This window comes from Manis pentadactyla, chromosome 8 (assembly GCF_030020395.1).
Source record: "Manis pentadactyla isolate mManPen7 chromosome 8, mManPen7.hap1, whole genome shotgun sequence".
Lineage (NCBI taxonomy): Eukaryota > Metazoa > Chordata > Mammalia > Pholidota > Manidae > Manis > Manis pentadactyla.
Genome location: NC_080026.1, coordinates 87,973,733 through 87,996,230, shown reverse-complemented (window position 1 = coordinate 87,996,230; position 22,498 = coordinate 87,973,733). Strand labels below are relative to the sequence as shown.

The 22,498-nt window shown below is 37.4% G+C and overlaps 1 protein-coding gene across 4 annotated transcripts in view; it reads left to right on the top strand.

The window, feature by feature from the left end:
- The window catches only part of CTNNA3 (catenin alpha 3), a 1,667,940-nt gene that overhangs the window by 1,506,923 nt on the left and 138,519 nt on the right, over positions 1–22,498 (top strand). For all 4 annotated transcript variants that reach the window (XM_057505911.1, XM_057505908.1, XM_057505909.1 and 1 more), the window contains exon 14: positions 8,275–8,367. In XM_057505911.1, coding sequence (XP_057361894.1) covers positions 8,275–8,367 — 93 coding nt within the window. The remainder of the gene's footprint in view (positions 1–8,274; positions 8,368–22,498) is intronic.

The window sequence follows — 22,498 nt, the reverse complement described above, 5'->3', positions numbered from 1 at the left end:
ATAAATTGGAAGGAATTATAGTTCAACCAACTGAACTCAACAGATTTACCAGATCTCTCCTAGTATTGAGTTCTCCTAGTACTGAGGAAGCATTTCATCCAGCTTAATGTTATACTTTCGGTTTAAACATGAGCTCATAAAATCTTAAAACTCAAAGGATTCACAGATACTATCAAGTTTTACCTATTTTCCATCCCTATTTTAAAAATGAGTAAATAGAAGCATTAGAAAATTATGGATTTACCAAACAATATATGACTGATTGGTGGCCAAGTTGCAATGAAAACCAGGTAACCTAATTTCAAATTCATCTATCTACCACTGTAACACAAGCCTACCAGCTTTCTGACAATACAAGGAGTATCTTCCTAGGTTACCTTGGGGTACTTCCCACTTATTCTTCTCACCTACCTGACATTTCTAAGGAAATTTCTCCATGTCTCACCATTCAGTCCAGGTCTCAAAACATACAATTATAGGGAATATTTTTTATTTCCATCTAATGTCCTTTTTTTATTTCTCCTAAGGGTATCGATTATGTTTTATTTGTCTTAAGATCCCCAGAATCTAGCATAATTGCCTATAAGATAAAAAATAAACACTCAAATATGTTTGTTGAGATGACTTACATTTTTAAACCTTTTTATTAGTGATCAAACTTGAGCTATCACTGAATATCTTTAATAATTTCTTCAGTATGAATAAAAATGGAAAAGTACCATAGAATGAAAGCAACTTATTAAATGGTATTAAGACTATAACTAACTTTGTAATTTTATTTTCATGAATCTGATATCTTCTTCCAGTTGTTTGGTTACGACTAAAGTGAATAAAGAGTGCCCTCTTCTGTCTTGTAACCATAATGGTATTATATGGGGCATGGATTTCAGTCCACACACTCAGACGTACAAGGAAAAAAAAGACTTTTTATTTTTATATTCTCTAAGTCAATTAAGTTTTAATTTTGCTCATGGGAAATTTAAACATAGTCATTAGACCTCTGTACTGCTTCCTGTGTTGAGCCAGGTGAACTAAAGATCTCAAGCAGTAGTTCTTAAATAGGATTGAACCCCCATCTTCTCCTCACCAGAGGGCATTTGGAAAAGTCTGGAGATACTTTTGATTGTTACACCTTGGGAGGGTCCTCCTGCATGTGGACAGAGGCTGGGCATGGTGCTAAACATCCCACAGTACACTGGATGGCTTCTTACAACCTGAATTACTCAGAGAAAGATGTCAATTACTCAGAGAAATTCTTTTCTAGAGACTTAGAATATATCAAGGCATCAGAGGGACCCACCATTCACTTTTGATTTTCTCATGGACTGGCTACCAATGAGAGGTGCATTGTCCTAGCCCATGCAGCACCTTCAGGTTTACCTCTTGCTATTTCCATGACAAGTTTGTGGCACAGGACTCTTATGAGACTTGAAACTCTGGGTTTAGAAGATGGCATTTTCTCTGATGTCTTTTTGTATCTTTACTGCACTTCCAATGGAATACATAGATGTCTTCCTGATCTTCCAAGTCTGAGAATATTGAGCTTGTGGAAAATACCTCTCTACACAAAACCCATTATTTCTAATTTCCATAAGCTTTATTTTTAAAAAAAACATAATCCAGGAATCTTTGCTTCCAACTTTCTTTTGACAAGGAATTATTAAATCAACACTTACTGAAGGTAAAAAGGACAATAATAAAATTACATAGCTCAGAAATGTTTCCATGATCTTCTACATTGATACCAAAGCTTGTTAGTTATTAAATCATTTAGTCCTTTAGTCAGTTGGAATATTTTATTGAGCACATAGTATATGCTTGTTAAGTGCTCAGAATGGTAAACAAGACAAAGAACATCCCTATTCTCATGGAAGTTATGTTCTAATGAGGCAAACCAAAGTATATCCCATGTCCAAAAAAATTTTTAAAAAGGAAAAAGAACCAAAATAGAAGTTTAGGTTATGATCATGACAAGAGAGCTAAAGAAAACATAGAAGGTGATAAAGTAAATAAAGGAAGTAGGAGAAGGGTTTAACCTTAGACTGCCAGGGAAGACTGGACAGGGCTGAAAATAGACCACATGTGCTCACGTGTTAGGAAGGACCCAGCCATGTGGGAGCTGTAGGAAGAGCATGCCAGGCAGAAAGCATCAGTTACAAGGAGCCAAACAGCTCCACTGAAAAGTATTGACTGGTGGGGCATGTCTGAGGAGTAGAAAAGGTGTGTGCATGTGTGTGTATTCAGCAAGGGACATTTCTTAGTTTTCTATACTTTGAAATTATGTTATTGATGTATCCAGTCCTCTTTTCAAAATGTATTTTAATTCTGGGCTCTCCATTTTGACATTCCAAATCATCCTGTGTTATTAGCTCAGTTAGGATGGTCTCACGGAACATAGTCCCCCAGCTTCCTTCTTTGTAAGTCGATCCATAGCATCCTTCCTGAGTGTCAGACCACTGCTGATATTGCCACAGCAGGTATTTGGCTTTGTAAGCCAGGGGTGATGTAACTCTGGGGGAAAATCCCAGGGCAAAATACCTTTGAAACCGAAATCAGTCAAAGGGAAAAATAAAGTGGGAGAAACCCGTTTCTTTCTTACAAGCAGTCGTCCACATCTGCTCACCAGTGTCTCCCATTACTTGACCACAGAAGAAAAGGGGGCCCCACCCAGCCTCCCCTGTCCAGATATGCTCTCCTTCCTCCTTGTAATCACCTATTGATATGGAGATGGCTACTTCTCTCCAGCCCTTGGAAACACCCATTGATATGGAGATGCACTAAGGCCAAGTGAGAGATTCTGGAAATGTTGCACTTTTACCCACAGGTGGATACTCAGAGCAATATGATTTATGATTAAATCAGGTGCAGGATTTAGAATTCAGCCTTCATTCTGAAGGGAAGTTGCCAAGCATGACTCCTTTTCCCCAAAACTTTTTATTTTCTTTCTTTCTTTCCTTCTTTGCATCCTTCCTTCCTTTTTTCTTTCTTTCCTTTTGGTGTTTGGTGACCACAATTTTTTTTTTAAAATATTTCAGTAGTAAATATTTATAAAAATCTTTGCAAGTGAATTTTAATGTATAATAATACATCCTACATGTTTTACTAGGGACACTGAAATGAGAAAAGTCTGTAGAAAGCATTGAGCTCTTTGGGACAAGAAAAGTTATATAAATGCAGTCATTTCTACCTCAGTAAGTATGTGTATATATTAAAACCACCAATTTATTGTGACCCTGAAGTTTAATGTACCACTACAGTTTATTGTAGCTCCAATTTCAATATAAAAATCTCAGCCTGAGTATTTTCAAGTTCTGTACTTGATTCTGGCCACTCACATAAATAGAGGTATCTAATAACAATAATAATTTATAATAATCATAAATGATATTGAAACCAGTATTTACTAGACAGTAGAATAATGTTCCAATACATCATCTTATTTATATATTTATTTTTCAAATTGAAGTATAGTTGATATTCAGTATTATATTGTTTTCAAGTATACAACACAGTGGTTCAACAGTTACACACATTATTAAATCTTCACCCCCACTAGTGCAGCACTAGTTAACATAGAAAGATATTACAGATGCATTGACTGTATTCTGCATGCTGCACTCCCATCTCCATGGCCTACTTATATTATGATTGAGATTTTGTGACTCTTTTCCATTCACTGCCTCTACTCACCCACACTAACCCCTCCCCCATGGTAACTACCAGTCACTTCACAGTGTCTGAAATCTATTGCTGTTTGTTCATTTGGAGCTGGCTCCCACTGGTGCTCAACCATTTGGGCTGAGCTGGGAAAGCCTCCCTCTGCCTGCCAGGCAGCAGAGTCAGAAGGCTGAGCAGACTGGACAGAATGGGTTTTCAGGGAAGCCACTGTGGGGCTGAGCTGCCAGTGGAGGAGATGGAGTGTCTGGAGCTGGCTCCTGTGAGCACCCGACCAGGTGGGCTGAGGGAGGGCTGGGGAAGCATCATCTACCTGCCCTTTATCCTCCGAGGGAGCTCCCTCCAACCTCTGCCCCTCTGGCACCCTTCTGGCTGCTGGTAAATCCTTCAAACTGCCATCTCTGTGCTGGGTCTCAGCCAGGACCAATGGAGTGTGCCTGTCCTCCACAAGTGATGGGAGTCTCAGCCTCCCAGAGTGCTCCAACTCTTCCTGGTGTGCAACCACATCAACCACAGAACTGCAATGCAATGTGGATTCCAGTTCTCACAACAGATCTCCAGGGCCAGGGGTGCAGGGTTCCTGAGTGCCTATCCCTTCCCTGCTCTGTTCCTCTCCCTCCCACTTGTGGATTAGGAAAGGGGAAGAGCTTGGGTCCCATTCGATACCACTCTGCCCCCTTACCCTCTCTGTGTGGTCTCCTCTTCTTCCCCAGGTGTAGGTGGTCTGTTCTGCGGTCTCAGGTCACTCTTTCAGGATTAGTTGTATTTGCTGTAGTTGCTTCCTTAGGTGTGCATGAGAGGTTTCCTCCTTGTCTTCTTACTCCACCATCTTTTCCACCTGGAGCATCAACTAATTTATGTTCACAAACACCCTAAGAATTAGGTAATATTTGTGCCATTTTACAGGTAAGAAAACTAAGCTTATTTCAAATCTTTTTGGGTTGCCTAAGGAAGGCTTCACATGGAGTAAGTTAAAATAGGAAAATATGAAATAGTTTTCATGGATTCTGATACGAGAAAGAAATGCATAAAGACAGAGTTTTTTAACCCTCTTTCCAGAGAAAATGGGACCTTCCTCTTGGTCTGGTTTAGAGACGGTCCTGCCTAGAGAAGAAAACTTATTTCCATCATCCCTGAGAATCTATGAGTGAATATTTGCTGGGCCAGTTTAAAAGCAAATTTTACTCTTACACATAATTAAAATCAACTCAAAAGAGATCTTCACTTGATATTTAGGAGAAAGCAGTGAGTGTGGAATTGAATCCTATTTGGCCCAATGACAGCATATATTCAAAATCAGGTGAATATAACTAGGGGCAGCTAGTAAATTTCATATCAATCCAGAATAAAAAATTTGGAGTAAAATGGAGGTAAGCAAATTGCCACAGAAGTTTTATCCAAAAATATGAAGGGTTGTGATGGGCTATAAGGGATAGGATAATGGAGGAAGAGGAAAAATAGCAATGGACATTTAGAAAGAAGCAAACTTTTGCTGCACCCTAGCTGTGTCTTTGGGCCACATTCTTCTTACTTAAAGCATCTTAGTACAGTTGAGTCTCTCAGCAAACTTAAGGGTAGGTATTATTATCCAAAATTCTATTCTCAGGAAACCAAAGTATAAATTGCCCAGTGTCCCGTATCATTAATTGAAGGTCCAGAATTCAAATTCAGGTCTGTATTACTCATCAGCATAGGGTCTTTCTGTTATATAACACTGCTCTAGGAGAGTTGGTCTCCCTTCCCCCACAAAATGAAAATTTATTGGAAACACACAACTCTCTCTCTCTCACACACACACACACAAAAACACACACATACACCTTCCAAATGTTTAACCTTCCAAAGTCATTAGATGAGTGAAAGCAAGCTATTTTTAAGAAGGTACAATGTAGAGTGGGCCTTCCTCCCTCCTCTCTTTTTAATATTTGCTCTTTCTGTGATTTATTTTTCCTCAGTTCTGAAAGAGTTTAATGCATTGTCTCAAAAGTAACTAGAGTATTCCTATTTCTTTTTTAGTTTCCATTTAAACTATAGCATTGTATATTTAACTTTTTATTTTTGCAATACCATGCAACTACGTGCCTTAAAATGTAAAATGCTGCTAACCAGTGCTTTGAGCACTCCTCACTGATTTTGTTCATGAAAAGAAGAGGTCAGCTGTGGTGACCTACTAGTCAAGGAAACTATTAGTCTCATTTTAAAGACAAAGAAAAGCACAGAAGTACGTGGGTGTAAATGGTAGGCTTGTCTCTTGCTGCAGTATCTCCAACAAAAATGGTACTGGGGGCTTCAGACAGTAGCAGTTGTTCCTTGTTTCTGTTAAGTCACTTTGTTTTTGAGTTGAATAAGAAATTGGAATCAATGATGCAGTTCTATGCTGCTACATGATGGAGTTTGACCCAAGTAATGAACGACATTTATAAGAAACAGATCACAGTAGGGGCACCAGACAGCCTTCAGTTGCAAAACAACAGGATCCAAGAAAGAGAACTTAAGCAAGTGAATTTTTTTCAGAAGTTACATGGGCTGGTAATGTATCAAGGAAAGAAACTGCAAACATCCTATCTCAAGAATATGGAGGAAAATACACAAGAATGGCTAATAATGAAATATGTGGTTATATAAAAGTTCCATAGTGGTGAACTCATACTGTCAATACCTCAGAAAAAAGAGTCAATTGCCTTGTAACATAGCTGCATACAGGTGCAGCAATGAACTGCACATAGAGGTTAACATATAGATAACAATTATTCAGCATATCAGAGGATTTAGGAAGAGGATGGATATTAATATCCACTGGGATTCAGTTGAAATAAATACAAAGGGATAGGTGATGTTCAGTGCAAGTGTGAGAGAAAAAAGAAAGCTGGTTAAAGATCCATGAGATTAGGAAGGGCCATTAGTGGTTAGGAAATTGCTAGTTTTGCTCCACAATGTGAACTAATCATTGCAAGTCCCATCTCTGGCGTGTTCCCAAGGGAAGGAAAGCTCTTTGCAGCCCTGAAAATAAACAAAAGGCCTTGCAGAGAGCAAGGTTTAAAGGAACGCCAGAGCTAGTCTGAGGAGGCAGGCCCTGCCCCCACCCCAGCCTTTAACAGGGGCACATACGAGATCTTCCACTGCACTTTTGGTTGCTTTTCATGAAAACCAAATGTTTGTATTCTGGATTTCTCACCACAACCTTGTGGCAAAGGAATCATATTCTAAACCTGAGACTCTGTAAACTAAAACGAATATTAAGTGAATTCTTATTAAATACTTTACTTGTATTTTCAATAATGACTGATGTCTTGAAATTATTACCTCATTGGAATTAAGGGAATGAAAACCTTGAACAAACATTGTTTTAGCCTGAAATACAGAAGATGGAAGCACAGCAAAGGGTTCAGACAGGAGAGGCATTGGCTGCTGCTGTTGATATGTTTTGCTTTGCTCACGTCAAACTACGTTCTTGGCCATCACTGATAATCTTCTTCATTCATTCAAAAGCATGTGTGCACTAGGTTGTGGTGATAATGACAGGAGGCAGGGCAGACCTAGTCTTTACCTCGCAGAGTGGAGAGTTCAGCAATTGCCTGCCTAACTTAACTAAAGCATGGTGAGTGTTGCACCGGTGAGAGCCGTGATGAGGAAACGCTTGAAGAATCCACCCCCGTCTAGGGGATTCCTGGGCAAGAGATGTTGAAGCTGGAACTGAAAAAGGGAAGACAAGTGGGTTAACTATTTAGAACAGACACATGTTCATATTTAATTACTTATTATATAAATTCCTAGAAAATTTAATCTCTTACTAATAATACGATGGTGTTTTAATGTCATATGGTTTTCATAATAGTCATTCCATGTGTTTGTCACCTGTAAACACCTTGGTGTGTCAGGCACATTGCGATTAGCCAGATGCTACTGAGAGGAAAAACTTCCTTCTGATCATCTTCGTTTTCCTTTTCTTCCAAAACTTATTGCTATATAACTTATGTACCATAAAATTCACTATTTTTAAAGTACAAGACTCAGTGCTTTTTAGTAAATTCACAAGATTGTGATCATTGCCGCTGTCTAATTCCAGAGCCTTGTCGTCATCCCCGAGAGAGACCACATGCCTATGCGCAGTCACTGCCCACTTCCCTCTCGCCCCCTCCATCCTTTAGGAATGGCTAATCAAATTTGTCTCTATAGAAATGCCTATGCTAGACATTTCCTGTTTTTGGAGCACACAATATGTGACCTTTTGTGTTTTTTTGACTTCTTTTACTTGGCATAATGTTTTGAAGGTTCACACATGTTGCATCACGTATCCATATTTTATTCCTTTGTGTGGTAAAATAATATTCCATTGTATGGATTTACCACCTTATGTTTATCCATTCATAGGTAGATGTATGTTTGAGCTGTTTCCACTTTTTGGCTGTTAGACTGGTACCGCTGTGAACATTTGTTTACAAGCTTTTGTGCAGCTGTAAGTCTTCATTTCTCTTGGATGTGTACCAAGGAGTGAAATTGATGAGCCATATTTGTAACTCAGTGCTTCCCTTTTGAGGTACTGCCAGGCTGTTTTCTGTTTTGCATTCCCTCCAGAAATGTTTTGTTTTCTTTTGACAGACCCCAGAGGAACTGGAGGATGTTTCTGACCTGGAAGAGGATCATGAAGTCCGCAGTCACACCAGCATTCAGACGGAAGGGAAAACTGACCGGGTATGTCATCTCCCTGGGGTGCGATGACTTCCCTCGTCAGTCCAGGCAGCCTCTCACAGGTGGATAACTCAGTCTGGAGCTGTTTTCCCAAAGCACAGGGAGAGGAGCCTCAGAAGGAAGGAGCAACAGAATGAGGGAAATTATTTCTTTAACATGAGCTTTCACATTGACACTGTTTCTGGTCAGGTAGTGAAACACTCCATACCACTTTTGGCTTGTATAGCAATCATAAAAATATAAAAGTGAAATGCATACATGTTTGTTTATTGTAGAAAAGAGACACCAAGAGGTTACAAATATTCCCTGAAATTCAAGTGGTGAAAAAACTTCTGAAGTAATACTCCTCTGCTTTTCTTCCTTTCTGCAGTGCCCTCTTCTGCTGTCTTTGGCCCCTGCCCTCAACACACACACACACACACACACACACACACACACACACACACACACACGACCACCCTCAACACACCTCTCCACAGAGATTAATCAATTTCTGAATTACTCTGATGTGTACTTCTCTTTACACCCAGTACTTGAGAATCTGGGAAAGTTTGGTTTTCCTGGCCACTGGCAGCTTGTAACTGCAGACCAGACAACCGAACGTGGGTCTGAAAGCCAGTCTGTAACCTAGCACCATTTAACACAGTAGCGAAGACTGCCTGGGAACACATCCCAGTCAGCCGCCTTCTTGCTGTGTTACTTGGGAAACTAACGAAGCTTTCTCTATGTCATTCCTTGGTTTGTGAAGTGAGGATACTTAGAGTGTGCTCTATATGAGGATCTTTGTGGGAATTACTAAGGTAACTAATAGAGCAATTAACACAGTGCTTAGCTCATAGTAGGTTTCTGTAATCATTAGTTATTATTTGTAGTTGTGGTAGCAATAGTATTATTATCATCATTATCACTATTACTATTATTATTTAATTAGTTAAGTTCAGTGGCATAAATTTAGATGTGGATGAAGAAAAATAATAATAAGGAAGATAAATAATAAAAAGATAATAAATATGGACGTTCTATATTTTCAAATACCCAGATTGTCTAGAACTGGTATAGATCAGTCACAACACCTGTATTTTATTAGAAATGTTGGTTTCCTTGAGTTTCCAATTTTTTTTGTTGACTCTTTGTATTATTTCTCAGTCTTACAGTAGCCAGTTCATGTTGGGAAATGTCTGGAGACACATACCATCTGGGGTTAGCTTCCTTTGGTCTAGTAAGAATTCTTTGTAAGTGATTGAATCTTACAAATGGCAATGGACTTGGAAATAAATTTTACTAAGTGTAAACTTTCACTCATGCTTCAGTAAAAGCAGTGAGTGATAAACCTAAGTTGCTGTTGAACTACTAAAGGTAGAGGGTAGGTGTCAGGGTTTACAAAAGAATTAATAAGAGGCAATCTTGCTAAAATAAAGGCTCTTTTTAGGATGTAGGGATTGGGATAAACATGTTTAGGCTCTAATTCTGGCTCATCACATATAGACAATGAAGTCTTGGTTAAGACTCTTAAGACTTAGAAACTTCAAATTTCTTCACCTGAAAAAATGAGACTACTTTCTTACAGAATTGTTGGTAAGTTTAAAGAAGACCATTCACATGAGAGTGTTTTATAAACTTTAAAATTATGTGTTAAGAAAATAATAATCTTTCTACTATTTTTGTTTGTATTTTTGTTCTTGGATGGGATCACAGGCCAGCATGATGGCCACCTAACCACTGTAAGTTAACAAGTTAATGATCTCTATGGTGTTGGGTTTTACAAATTTTTCTTAGAAAGTACTACGTCTAGCCTTGTGGAAATCACCCTGACACTGCTCTGCATTCTGGATTTGTGTTGCACTGGGCACAGTTCCCTGACAGCCCAGTTCCTTTGGGTTGCCCCCGGGCAGGATCTTCAGTACCTTTAGTGGCAAGATATATCCCCAACCATCAAATCTACTGGGAACAACATTATATTCAACCTGGCTGTTCTCTGCTCTCATAAATCTTTCCTGCATAAATTCCAAACAGCTTGTATTTCAGTCACTTTCTGCCTGGAAGCTTCCCCACAATTGCTATGTGGGATCCTCAGGAAGCTGTTCAGATATTCTAATACATACACAACCTCATGTGAGGCATTAACACCCCACAGAGCAACCTTTGACCAATACTCTTTCATTCCTTAGGTGGACCATTTTTAAAGCGCATTTTCCACAGATCTTAAAAAGTTCCCCAGGGGGAACAAGCGCCAGTTCCTAGGGCAGTGACCGGCTCCATAATATACTTTTGGATTTGCTCTCCTTTCTTTTTTGATTCATTCTTCCCAGGCTCTCAGTTCTGTTCCCTAAGATTTCTTCCCAAAATAAACTACTTTACATTCTGAGGTTCTCCCTTTTGGGGAAAAACAAGAAAAGGTAGTCACTTCATCTATTTTAATTTAATTCTCACATTAACTTTGCTATATCAATATTTTTATACCAGTTTTACTAATAGGGCCAAGAGGTTCAGATAAATATAACTTATCTAGTAAATAGATTATGTTTTCAGAGTAAAAATTTTGGTGATTACATGTTAGTCACTTAAGACAGACAGTTAGTCAAATTAATCCTTTACAAACAAGCAAATAACCACCACAGCATCATGATGGGATGAAAGAGAATAGAATAAAGGGGGCCACAAAACCTGAGAAAGAGAGGAAAGGTACATTTTCTTAATTTTAAAAAGTAATTATTGTATAGTGTGGACAATTTAATTCTAGTAACATTCTTTTATATCTTGTGAGTTTATTACTACAGATTCTGTTCTACCTGAAGTTCATGAGATGGCTGGTCAAGGGGGTAGCTCAAATCTGCCCTCCACCCAAATCACCCAGTGAGAACTAAGATAATGTGTAGAGAGCCTTCATGATCTTTCCTGGGCACCTCGTATCACTACAGTCCATATTCCCTACAATTGCACTTCTGTACTTAGAATGTATTCATACGTTCAGCCTTTTATCTATACGAGGCTTTATCTCTGCTTTCTATCCAGCATTCCTGAAGTTTGTATACAGTGAACAAAGCATACATTTTGACACATTTCTTAGGTACCATCAATTAGAGAAGCTACCATAAAATTTTGAAATGGAATCTCTTGAGATTCTCTGCATACTCACACCATGCTCTACATTGAATTCCTAGTCACTGCCCAAGACAAGTCTTTGGGTTCCTTTTTGTTGGCTGCTGTTACTAAGGAGTAAATGCTTTTCTGGTTCTTGGATTATGCAGACTGTGCTATGTAGAACTTGTATGAGAACCAATTTCAGGCACCCTTTAGTACTAGGGTGACAGTTATTTATTATCATTTTGCTTTCTGCATTTCACTCCCAGGAGCTCTGGCTGAATATCATCTGTTTGGTTGTCATCAGTGGCAAATGCCACTAGGCATTGTAAAGGTCTGTCACCAACAAACAATGACTTAGAGTCCACAGTCAATGAGAGTGAAATACTAAAAGACCAATAATGTGTACCTTACGAAGTAGCAGAGGAACAGCAGTGGAAATTAGTGATTATCTTAATTATTAAACATGAATACTCACTGTACCAATACTTCGGTTGTATCCAGTGATCAGGCATTCCAAAGTGCTGCAGGGGTGTGAGTTTGCTAGAGATTTACAGAATGTTCTTCAAAGAGCTCATTGTTTATTCTTTTCATGCTCTTAGCAAGGATAAACTAGGTATCTTTTATCTTAAAAACTCAGATTTGAAAGAGATTTGAAAATAGACTCCTGTAAGAGAAATAAATTCCTGATTTATTGATACTGGGATTTTTTGGTAAGTCCTAAAAGCTTCCTAAAAAATTATACTACATACATGCCAAGTCATATTTTCTATTTAAACAGAGCAGTTATTTAACACTTTATAGTTTACAGACCATTTCTAAATTGGTGTCTCATTTTTAAAAAGCCCTAGAGTATGTTACTTATTTTTTCTTGATATTACTAATTAGGGAATTCGACTCAAAGAATTTCAATAGTTTATGCAAGTCATGTCGGCTGGGACCAAACCCCAGGTCTTCTGGCACCAGCCACACTCATTCCAGTACAGCACCCTTGCCAACGCAGATAGAATAATCATTCCTTTAGACCTAATTGCCTTCCTACTGCTGTGGCTAGTATTATGGAGTTGATATTATAATTCCTCTACTAGAAAAATGACTTGTTAAACTGAGACCATAAACCTTAATATCAGATCTGCTTAAGCCTCACAAATTTCTAAATGTCCCAATACTACAATCTTCCATCAATAACAACGCCAGTTTGTTGATTACCTTTGGAAACTCCATAGTGATGCCCAGACCTTGATACTATCCCAGGTGGGTCACTTTGCCTTAATGAGATGGTATATTAGTCAGGTAGAGTCATATAGAAGAGGACCTTGTAGGATGACAATTTGAGATCTTCATGCACAGAATCCAAAAGATAGAGGTAGTTACTCCCAGAGGCTAGCTACTTTGAGTAGTTCAGGGAGCCTTGCAAATACAAATTTCATTCTTCTGATATGAGTTGACTTTGGCTCCCTGGTTTTACCATATTAAAAATTTTTTGACATACTGGACATTGTCAAAAGTCTTTTGAAGTTGTTTTTAACTCAGGAGGTGCACTTACTGCTAACTGCTCTTATAGGTTAAAAAGAAGATGACATTAATGTGACTTGTAGGGTATTGGTGCTTTTATGTACACCTGTGTTCATGTGAAGTGATGTAAACCTGAAAGAGTGATCCCAGAGGTGGCTCCTGATGGTGGGGTAAAGCAGAAACTCGACCCTACAATCGTGAAGCTCTTATTTTCTTCATTATTGAATGCCTGGCCCTGCACTGGGTGTTTTTCTTCTTGTGTTTAAGTTTGGTAGTTTGTTGCTCCCTCAGTTCTTATCTCTCTCAGAGTCCTCAGTTACCTTTGTCAAGTTACACAGAGCTTAATTTCCTCATTTTATGGTGCATGCTCATAAAAAAAGAAAAGAAAAAAGTCATCCTGATATTTATAGAATTCATGTTGGAGACAGTTTTGCAAATAGTCATTTAAAAACCTCCTTTTCTTTCTCTACCCCTGCCCAGGAAGGACATATGCTCTACTGATTATTCTCTCTCCTCTTCAGCTTGGAAGCCAATAAGATCTAACAACTAAATCAAAGTTTTTGTTCTGACTCACATCATTTAAACTTTGATCAGAGTGCCTGGTCTATGAGGAGTAAAAAAAGGGAACTCATTCAACAGCTCTGAACAAGGCCAGATTTTTATTTGAAAGAATGTGAAGCTTGTAGTCTCTAATTGATGAGATTCAGTTTAAGGAATATAACATTAAAAACAAAACACTTAAAAATATATCATTTCAACTGTAGTCATATCATATATTAGCACCATAAAGTTATGCCACCTTTCAAAGGATACATTATTCATCATATTTACTGATGATCCAAAATTAGAACATTGTAATACAAGTCTGTTTAATGACTAAGATTTGTCATACTTTTAATATTATATTCATTGAAGAGCATATAGTTTGTGAACCTGCTCTATATTAAATATCTCTGAGGCTGTTGAATCTATATAAGTTCTATAAATAGAAGTAAATTAGGACAGAAATAAGAACAGTTGCCTAGGTTACTAGACACAAACTTAAATGTCAATGACAGCAATTGAATTGGAGCATAGCAAATCTTAAAATACTGGAGATGATTCTTGATGTAAAAAAAGCCATGTGAACTCTGACTTCATGCTGGTGATAGGGAGAACACCCTCATTGCTGCTTTTTAACATTCAGTCAGTTGAATATCCCCTACCATGAGAATAGTAAAACAATTCTATGAATGGGTGGTTTACTTTAAAAACTGGAAACATTTTAATAGGGCCTATTTATTATCTGAATACATTCACGGTAACTCAAATTTATACTGAATTACCATACAAAATGTGGGGAGGCATGACAGGAAAATGAAGATTTTATTCAAGGCTATTGCAGTGTTACACAGAGACCAGAACTCAAACTGAGTTCAACTCTGCTAAAAGTTTTTCAGAACTGGGGTGAAGAGGATGGTAGACTGTCTGTGTTTGCTACTTGGATTTACCCAAAGGAAAAGTGAACTTTATCTTCATGACAGGAGGTAGTTTTACAACTGGCAGCAAGGTGCTACCTATAGTTATGTACCCACCCATCCCCACAGAGGCTGGAAAATAGGGGCTCCATTTTTCTTGATTGCATTTCAAAGGATGGCTCCCTGGTCCTTGAGAAAGACAGTCCTGGGTTGTAAAGCTGGCAGGAAGCATTTAAAAATGCTTACATATTACAGGGGCACGGACAAAATTTATAATTACAAGTTTTCTAAAGTACCTGCTCTAAGAAAAGGGAAGTTAGAGACCTAGAGTCAGAAAGAAGCCTGCCTAAAATTAATCAAGCTGAGGGGAACGTGACGTTGTCACTACCTAATTCGGGCACTGGCATCTCTCATCTAGATTTTCTTAGGCTCCTGAATTGTCTCCTACCTCCAGTTCTGTAATTTCTATTCTCTCATTTAACTCACATGATACTCCTAAAGTGCAAAGCTGTCATCTCTCACCATGCATAAATCCCTTTCTGTCTCTGTATCTTCCCTTGTCTGTAGCATGAAATCCAATGCCTTACTGCCCTGTGTAACAACAGAACCAGGGTCTGTTCCCTGCTTCTCTCTTTTGCTTACTTCTCCACCACTTTCTCTCCAACCCCTCTCCATTGTACAGAACTCTCATTTCCTACAAGCACCAGCTTTCCCTCGCATCCTTTCCTGAGGCCCACGATTGCTTCAGCTCCCCACCCTCCCCTTCTCCAATAAATATTTGCTCATCATTAGGATTCCAGATTAGCCTAGACATTACTGACGCACAAGTCCAAGTGCACTTTCCCTCCAACGTTCATGTATACCATGTGGAGTTTCTCACACCCTGACATTCATTGTGTATGTATAATTTCTTACATAATGGCTTTTCTTCTCCTCTCATTAAACCTCACTTAGCCTTATTAGTGCAGGAACATGTCTTTTTGTTGTTGTTTGTTTTCTGTCTCACTTAGTTTTATACAGGAATTTACAGAATCTCATATACTGCCTGATACAGGTATATGAAAAAGGATGAGAAGAGACTTCCTTTTGTAAGATATCTTGCCTTAAAAGTACACTAGGTTCTCAACATATTGAGCCTAGGGGGTCACATTACTTTCTTTCTTGATCTTTCTCCATTCCAACAGTTGTACCTATTTGTGTCAGATAAATCTTTTTATAAATTGCTGGGTCACTAGTCTGAAATATTTAATGGCTCTCTACTACCTAGTACCTGTAAATATAAATATTAATGGCTCTGTTTTTTGGGTTTTTTTGGCCAAATTTTTTTACAGTGCCCCCTTATTCCTGGCCCTATAAAGCATCGAAATCCCAAAACTCTTTTAATTTACTAAAATAATCCTTGTGTTCCCTCTTTAGGACTAACTCTGAGGCTGTGTTAGGACCTTTTCCATGTCTGAATTGTCTACTTTTTGTCTTTTCCATGCTCTCAAATACATAAGTTCTTCAAGATAAGTTTAATTCTATTTCTGTGAAGTTTTATTTAATTAGACCCTTTGATTTAATGATACAGAAACATTTCCTGAGAAGCAGTCTAAAAGATAGTTTAAATTCTCCTTTTTACATGCTAAGATCACTCTGTTGTGAAGTCATATACCTGAACAGTTTTACCTTAGTTTTACTCAAAATCACTACTTGAATTGGACTTTAGGGTCATTCGTTTGATTTTATGAGTCACCATGCAAAATCTAGGCAGAAAAAGTAAACGTTTAAAACACTACATATTATTTTATCCAAAATTCCTTATGTTAGAGTTTTTTAAAAATAAATACCTCCTGAAATTTCAATCCAGGAAAGACTGTTACCAAATATCTTAACATACTTTCACTTATCAGACAATGGAATTATATTAAAAGATATACATTTTCACCCTGCCATGATATCTGGGAAGTTGTTGTTTAAAGTTAATGTCCAGTAACTAATCTTAAGTGCCTGGTGTATTTGTCCCTCACTCCTAATCAGTTGTCTTTTTTGTCTTTAGGAATAATCTCAGTAAATATTTTGATTTAAAAAAAAATTAAAAAGATTTATCATCATTTTTCCCAATATATTTTCCTTGTCACCAGTGAGGCAATATATTTTAGGTCTAGAGAAGATTAGATACACAGTACGGTGTGTTTTTACAGTAGTTACAACTTCTATGATTTAAGGCTAAATTCTCTTTTTTATTTAATTATAGAGTAGAACCTTGGCATACATAAATGTAGATTTCCTTTCTGTGGATCTATTAATATGGTAGGTATTAAAATATAGATTATAAATATAAAGTTATAAAATGTAGATTTTCTAATATTGATGAACAACCCAAAAATTTATGCAGGAGTTACATATAATGCCCCAGGAACTTCAAATTCAGTAACATAAAAAGTTTCTTGAGTTTCTTGGTTGTTGGTGAGCCTAAGCTTCTGCCAAACTTTAGAGTATTTTCTGCTCATTGATGCATTCACAGCAGAGATATTAGCCAGTAGGAAATGCCCTTGGAGGCGGATGTTAGTGAGATGAGAGGAGGTTTGAGGCTGAACAGGAGGCCTGATCTTGTAGGGCCCCTAAACCATTGTAAGAAATTTGACTTTTATTTGGATTTGGATGGAAAACTAGTGGAGGGCTTTGAGTCAGGGAGTGATATGACAGAGCACATAAAGTGCTCATTGGCAATGTTGTGTTGAAAAACATCTGAGTAGTTGTACAAGAGGAAGCGGGAAGTTAGAAAGGCATTGCTATCATTTTGGTGAGAAGTGATGGAGGCTGAGAACAGGGTCATAGAAACGGAGAGGTTGAAAGTTGTTGATTGAGCATATATTATGGCAGGTGAGTCAGCTGCATTTGCTGAAGAATTAGGTACCAAGAATGAGAGAGAGGAAGGAATCAAGGACAACTAATGGGTTTTGACTTCAGAATGAGGACTGTGGGCTTGCCATTGAAACTGCTCAGAGGGACACTGCATTGAGCAGACAGGAGTTGGTGGAAGATCAGACACTAATTTTGGAAACGTCTACCCTAAACAATGTTTTAGACAACCAAATGAGGATATCAGGTAGGCAGATGTGAAATTTACAAACTGGACTGGAAATCACCTCACATGCATAGCTTTATACTATAGTTTTATAACCTTCTAAACTTATAGTGAAGTTTTGTGTATTATATGGTGACCTTTTCTTTTTCTTTCCCAAGAAATTGATATTTTAGCTTTAGGTCTAGTTTCCCTCTACGTTCAGACCTTATTCCCTTCAAACCTCATCTTTTCTGACACACTTGCTCTTCTGAATATCATCTTTCTTTGGAAGGTCACCACTGACTGCAACCCTGTCCCCAACTCCCATGTAAACCTCTTTCCCTTCTCTTTTGTTTTTCTCTTTTCACTGCCTCGTATACTACATATTTACTTGTTTGTGTGTTTAGATAGCAAATTCCATGAAGGAAAAAATTTTAGTCTATTTTTCCCCATGATGTATTCCCCAGGCTTAAAATGGTGCTGGGCATATAGTAAATATGCTATAAAAATTTATTGAATGAATAAATGAATGAAAAATGTTGGTCATAAATGTGCTTTGGGAAAAAGAATATGCACATAAAATTTGGGAGGAAGGGAGTTGTTTCAGATACAGCTTTTGTATCCCAGCAGCAAATAATTTGCATACAAAATAAGTAGGATAATTTTTACTTTTCAAAAAGAGTGTTTTAGTAAAGAATTCTCCAGGTGATAGTCATTTGGAAAAAATGGAAAAAATTTTCTGAGGCCAAAGTGTTCAGTTGATTCTGTGTCTTCTCCAGTTTTGAGATGTTTGTGACGGACATCTGGCTACCAAGTACTACCCTTTTCCTCATTCTCTGAATTGTTGCCATTGGAAAGGTCCTATTTCTCTGTGGAAAATTTACTATATTTAAATAATTTTGAATTATTTCTGGTGAAATATGAGATGTGTATTTATTCTTTTCTATTGAAGACAAAATGTATCAAATAATGGTTAAGTTTAAGTAAGAAAAGGATCTCAAAAGAAAATCTCATTTTAAATAATCTGATATCCTTAAGATTTCCTTTCACACTCAAAGTAACACAATCTAAACCTAGGCTTTATATATGCATATTTACAATCAGTGAGTAATTACCCTACATTTTTTGTTCAGGAATGTGAACAAGTATTTCCTACAATGAGCTGTACAGGGTGTTGCACTATATGTATCTTTATTAAACTCCCATGTAAATATGAGTGTCTAAAGAATATAAACGTTTCTTTCAGTGTGGAGTCACCAGCTCTATAAAAGCTCATGTGCTTAAGCTTTTTAAAAATGTCATCCCCAAACATGTCTCTTCCTTTCTGAGTCTAAGATAATTTAAAGAAAGAGAGCACAATTTCTGGAGCCAGACTCCCAAGTTTTAATCCTGACTCTGCCACTTACAACCATTGACATTAGCGAGTTTCTTACTCCTCTGTCTCATTTTGTTTATTTTTAAAACTTAACTGTTCATATCATATGTGAAGCTTACGAGTTAATATTTTTATGATGCGGCGCATAGTTAAGTGGTCTAGCTCAGGTGACTGTCGTCATCATGATAGTCATTGCCATACCACTGTCACTGTCATCAGCGTCGATGTCATCTCTGCTAATTCTGCAGATTGGTAACATTCATTTTCTTTATCAGTCCTCTTTAAACTTTCCAGAAGAATCTGTGGAGTGAGCCAGTCTGATTGGCTAAGCTAAATAAATGTCCATCCATGTGCAGACTCCTTTGCATGGGATTCCTCCATGGGTTTCTAATTAATTTGTGAAGGAGTGGACTTTGAGCTAGGTATTTACACTGGTCCTGTTCCAGTGTGCAGCTGAAATACAAGGAACTCTTATGTTGTTTCCTGGGTAGACTTGGGTAGGAGAAGCAATATCAGGCTATAAGGTGATATTGGGTGTGTTGGGTATTAATATACAAACTCAAAACATAATACCACAAAAAATCAATACCAGACTCTTGTCAGGGAATGTAATAGTCATTTGCATCCAAGAAATGTCAGGAAATGGTTGTATAAATCAAAATCCTGGGTCCCTTGCAGCTTGCAACCTAAGACATAATAATTGAAACATATACAGGGAATATGCGGTCAGCAGAATAGAAACATGAAAACATCACCACCTGCCTAATAAAATACTCACCTTTCACACTAATAAAGGCAACTGCATTAGAAGTAGAGAATTTGAGTAAGTTCTAGAAGTCTACGATTTGAGAATATGCAGCTCTATGTTCAGGCTATGTAGATAAGGAAAAACACTCAAAATTTTCCTCATCAGTCCAGCAGACTTTTATGTGAAATACAGATTATGTACTTCAAAATAACAATTTGGAAGAATTTGATTGCTCCAGCTACCATCAGCCCATCTTTGAAATTAAAAGTGACAGAATTACTTTAGCCTTCTCCTCTCTCTTCAGGCTTAACTAGAGATAAGAGATTAAACCCTCTATAAGCAAAAGCCTGGGTGCAGGGGAGAGGAAAGAACCTAGGGAGTAACAACATGCTTTATAGTTTCAATTGATTGAAGCTTAGAACTTAAAAAGAATGAAATCCTCTAACGTTAGCAGTAAGATACATTTACCTTTTTAACAGCTCTTTTTAAAATTGTGAATGGCATTGATCTTCACTGCCTTTCTGATGGAACTTTGGAGTTTTACATATTACTCAAGTTGAATTTAATAATGTCAATGTTTTAATTCCTCTAATGTTCTTCTGTACTATAATCACATGCCTGTACCTCTTTCATAAATATGTGTCTTTGAATAAGCATGTATTCATCTAGAGCATCTTAATATAAGAAGGAATTATATACTTGAAATTAGACAAATGTGACTCTCAGGAGACCAAAATGACAGAGCTGGCACCTCAAGTATACTTTCAGGGAAGTGGGAATTAGCACAGATTTCCATGGAGGAATCAATGTGACAAGAACATATACTCTTGGTTTAAAAAATTCCAAATTTATTTTCAAATTATGCCTTTTATCTGTACAGTATGTGGACAGTCCCTAGCGTACCACAGTTGCCTAGTCTAATGATGATAATGGTAATGGCATCAGCAGAAACGTAACATATTCATTTAGTGCTGAATATACTTTAGGCACTTTAAATTTGCTGAGTGTTCTCCCTGATCACCCTTTAAGGTAGATATTACTATCCCTACTTCAGATATACAGAAGAAGAGACACAGAGCAGTTATGTAACTGTCCAGCATCCGGTAATGTGAGGTAACAGACCCGGGACTGACCCAGGTGTGCCTGCTCCAAGGACCTGCCGGGCTCCTGCTCTGCCCATTGCACACACACCCCCTTCCTACAGGTGAGGCTGTAGATGGGACCATTTGAATGAAACCCGTTTCCATACTCCTGGCAAAAAGCACTTGATCTATGGGACTCCAGGACTGAGATGAAATTTTGACCTCAAAAGTCTCATTCAGAATAGCAGGAATCTTCATTTTGAAACTGAACTCTTTGGAAGCAGAATCAGGGCTGTTATTAGACCTGCTGCCCATATGCACTTGCTTGCATTTGTCCAGCTGTGAGTGTAGCATTGGATTAGTGCAGTTGTGTAAAATGATGAAAGTTAGGAAGTGCTGTTACTAAGATTTCCTAAAATTATATAGCATGGTATGGTGGACAAAAGGAATTACATTTCCAAAGAATATTTTCTGAAAATATGCAGAATTCCCTTGGTTAAGTTTGCTTTTATTTTTATGAGAGGCACCCAGAGGTAAACAAAAGACTCTGGCTTTAGAGTTGCCATCTCTAGAGTGAGTCTTGGCTCCTTTTTTATAAAGATGATATCATCAGTAGCTTATTTCTCTGAGATTCTGATTCCTTATGTTTCAATTCAGATAACACCTTCCTTGAAGTGTTGTAGTTAGAACGAATGTATATAAAGGATCAGGTAGAAACATAGTAGGTGACTAACATAAGTTAGTTTAATTAAGTGTTAATGAAATGTTTAGTAATGTCTAATAAGAAGAGACTCATATACTTTGCAGTCAATTAGTATGAAACTTTTAAGCCAAGGTGAACCAGAATAGGTTAAAAAAAAACCAACAGTTTATGTTTGAATTTGCAGGGAAGAAATAGAGAAACAGGCATAAGGAATGGGAATAAAAGGGAAAGGAAGGAAGGAAAGAATATTACACTGGGGGGAGAGAAAGTCCTCTGTGTACCAGGAGTGATACTGTGCAATGAATTGAATTATATAACTAACACAGTCTGTACTAGATAAAAGGCCTAAGTAAATATTTATTTTTGTGATCATGAAATGATAAAGAACTCGCTATGACACCAAAAACAGAAAAACAAAAGAAAAAAGCAGGCAAACTTCACTCCTGAGAACACCAAAAGAAAAGAAAAGAAACCAAACCAAACAAAATACAAAATCAAGTCTGAAAATTTATTAAAATACAACATCACTTTGGGGAGATAATAATCATAATTTATATAAGAAAACGTTTATGTATAAAAAGATTTTCACAAATTAGTATGAGAAAATGACTCCACCTCTCCCACCCCACCACCTCCCAACAGAAAAATGGGCATTTGATCTGAACAGGATAGTCACAAAGAAGACATGTACAATTACAATAAGCACTTAAATAGTTGTTTCATCTCATCAGAGATTACAGAAATGCAAATGAAAGCAACAACAAAATGCTTCTTATCACATTTGCAGAAATAAGATGTGATATCCATTGTCTGAAAAGCTTTTTTGAAAATGGACACTTATACTGCTTGTGGGGATGTTAATTGTGGCAAGCTTTCTAAAGGGAGAGGAAATTACTCATTCAAAGCCTTCAGAGAAGTACTTTCTCTTTGTCTTCTAGAATTTTTCTTCCAGGTGCATTTTCAAAAATGCAGATATTTATCAATCACAGCCTACTCAATACATATAAATATATACACACAGACATATACACATTTATCTATATTCATACTATATACATAAATCAGAAACACTTGATAACCATTGAAAATTTATAAATAGATGATGATGGATCTATACAATGAGT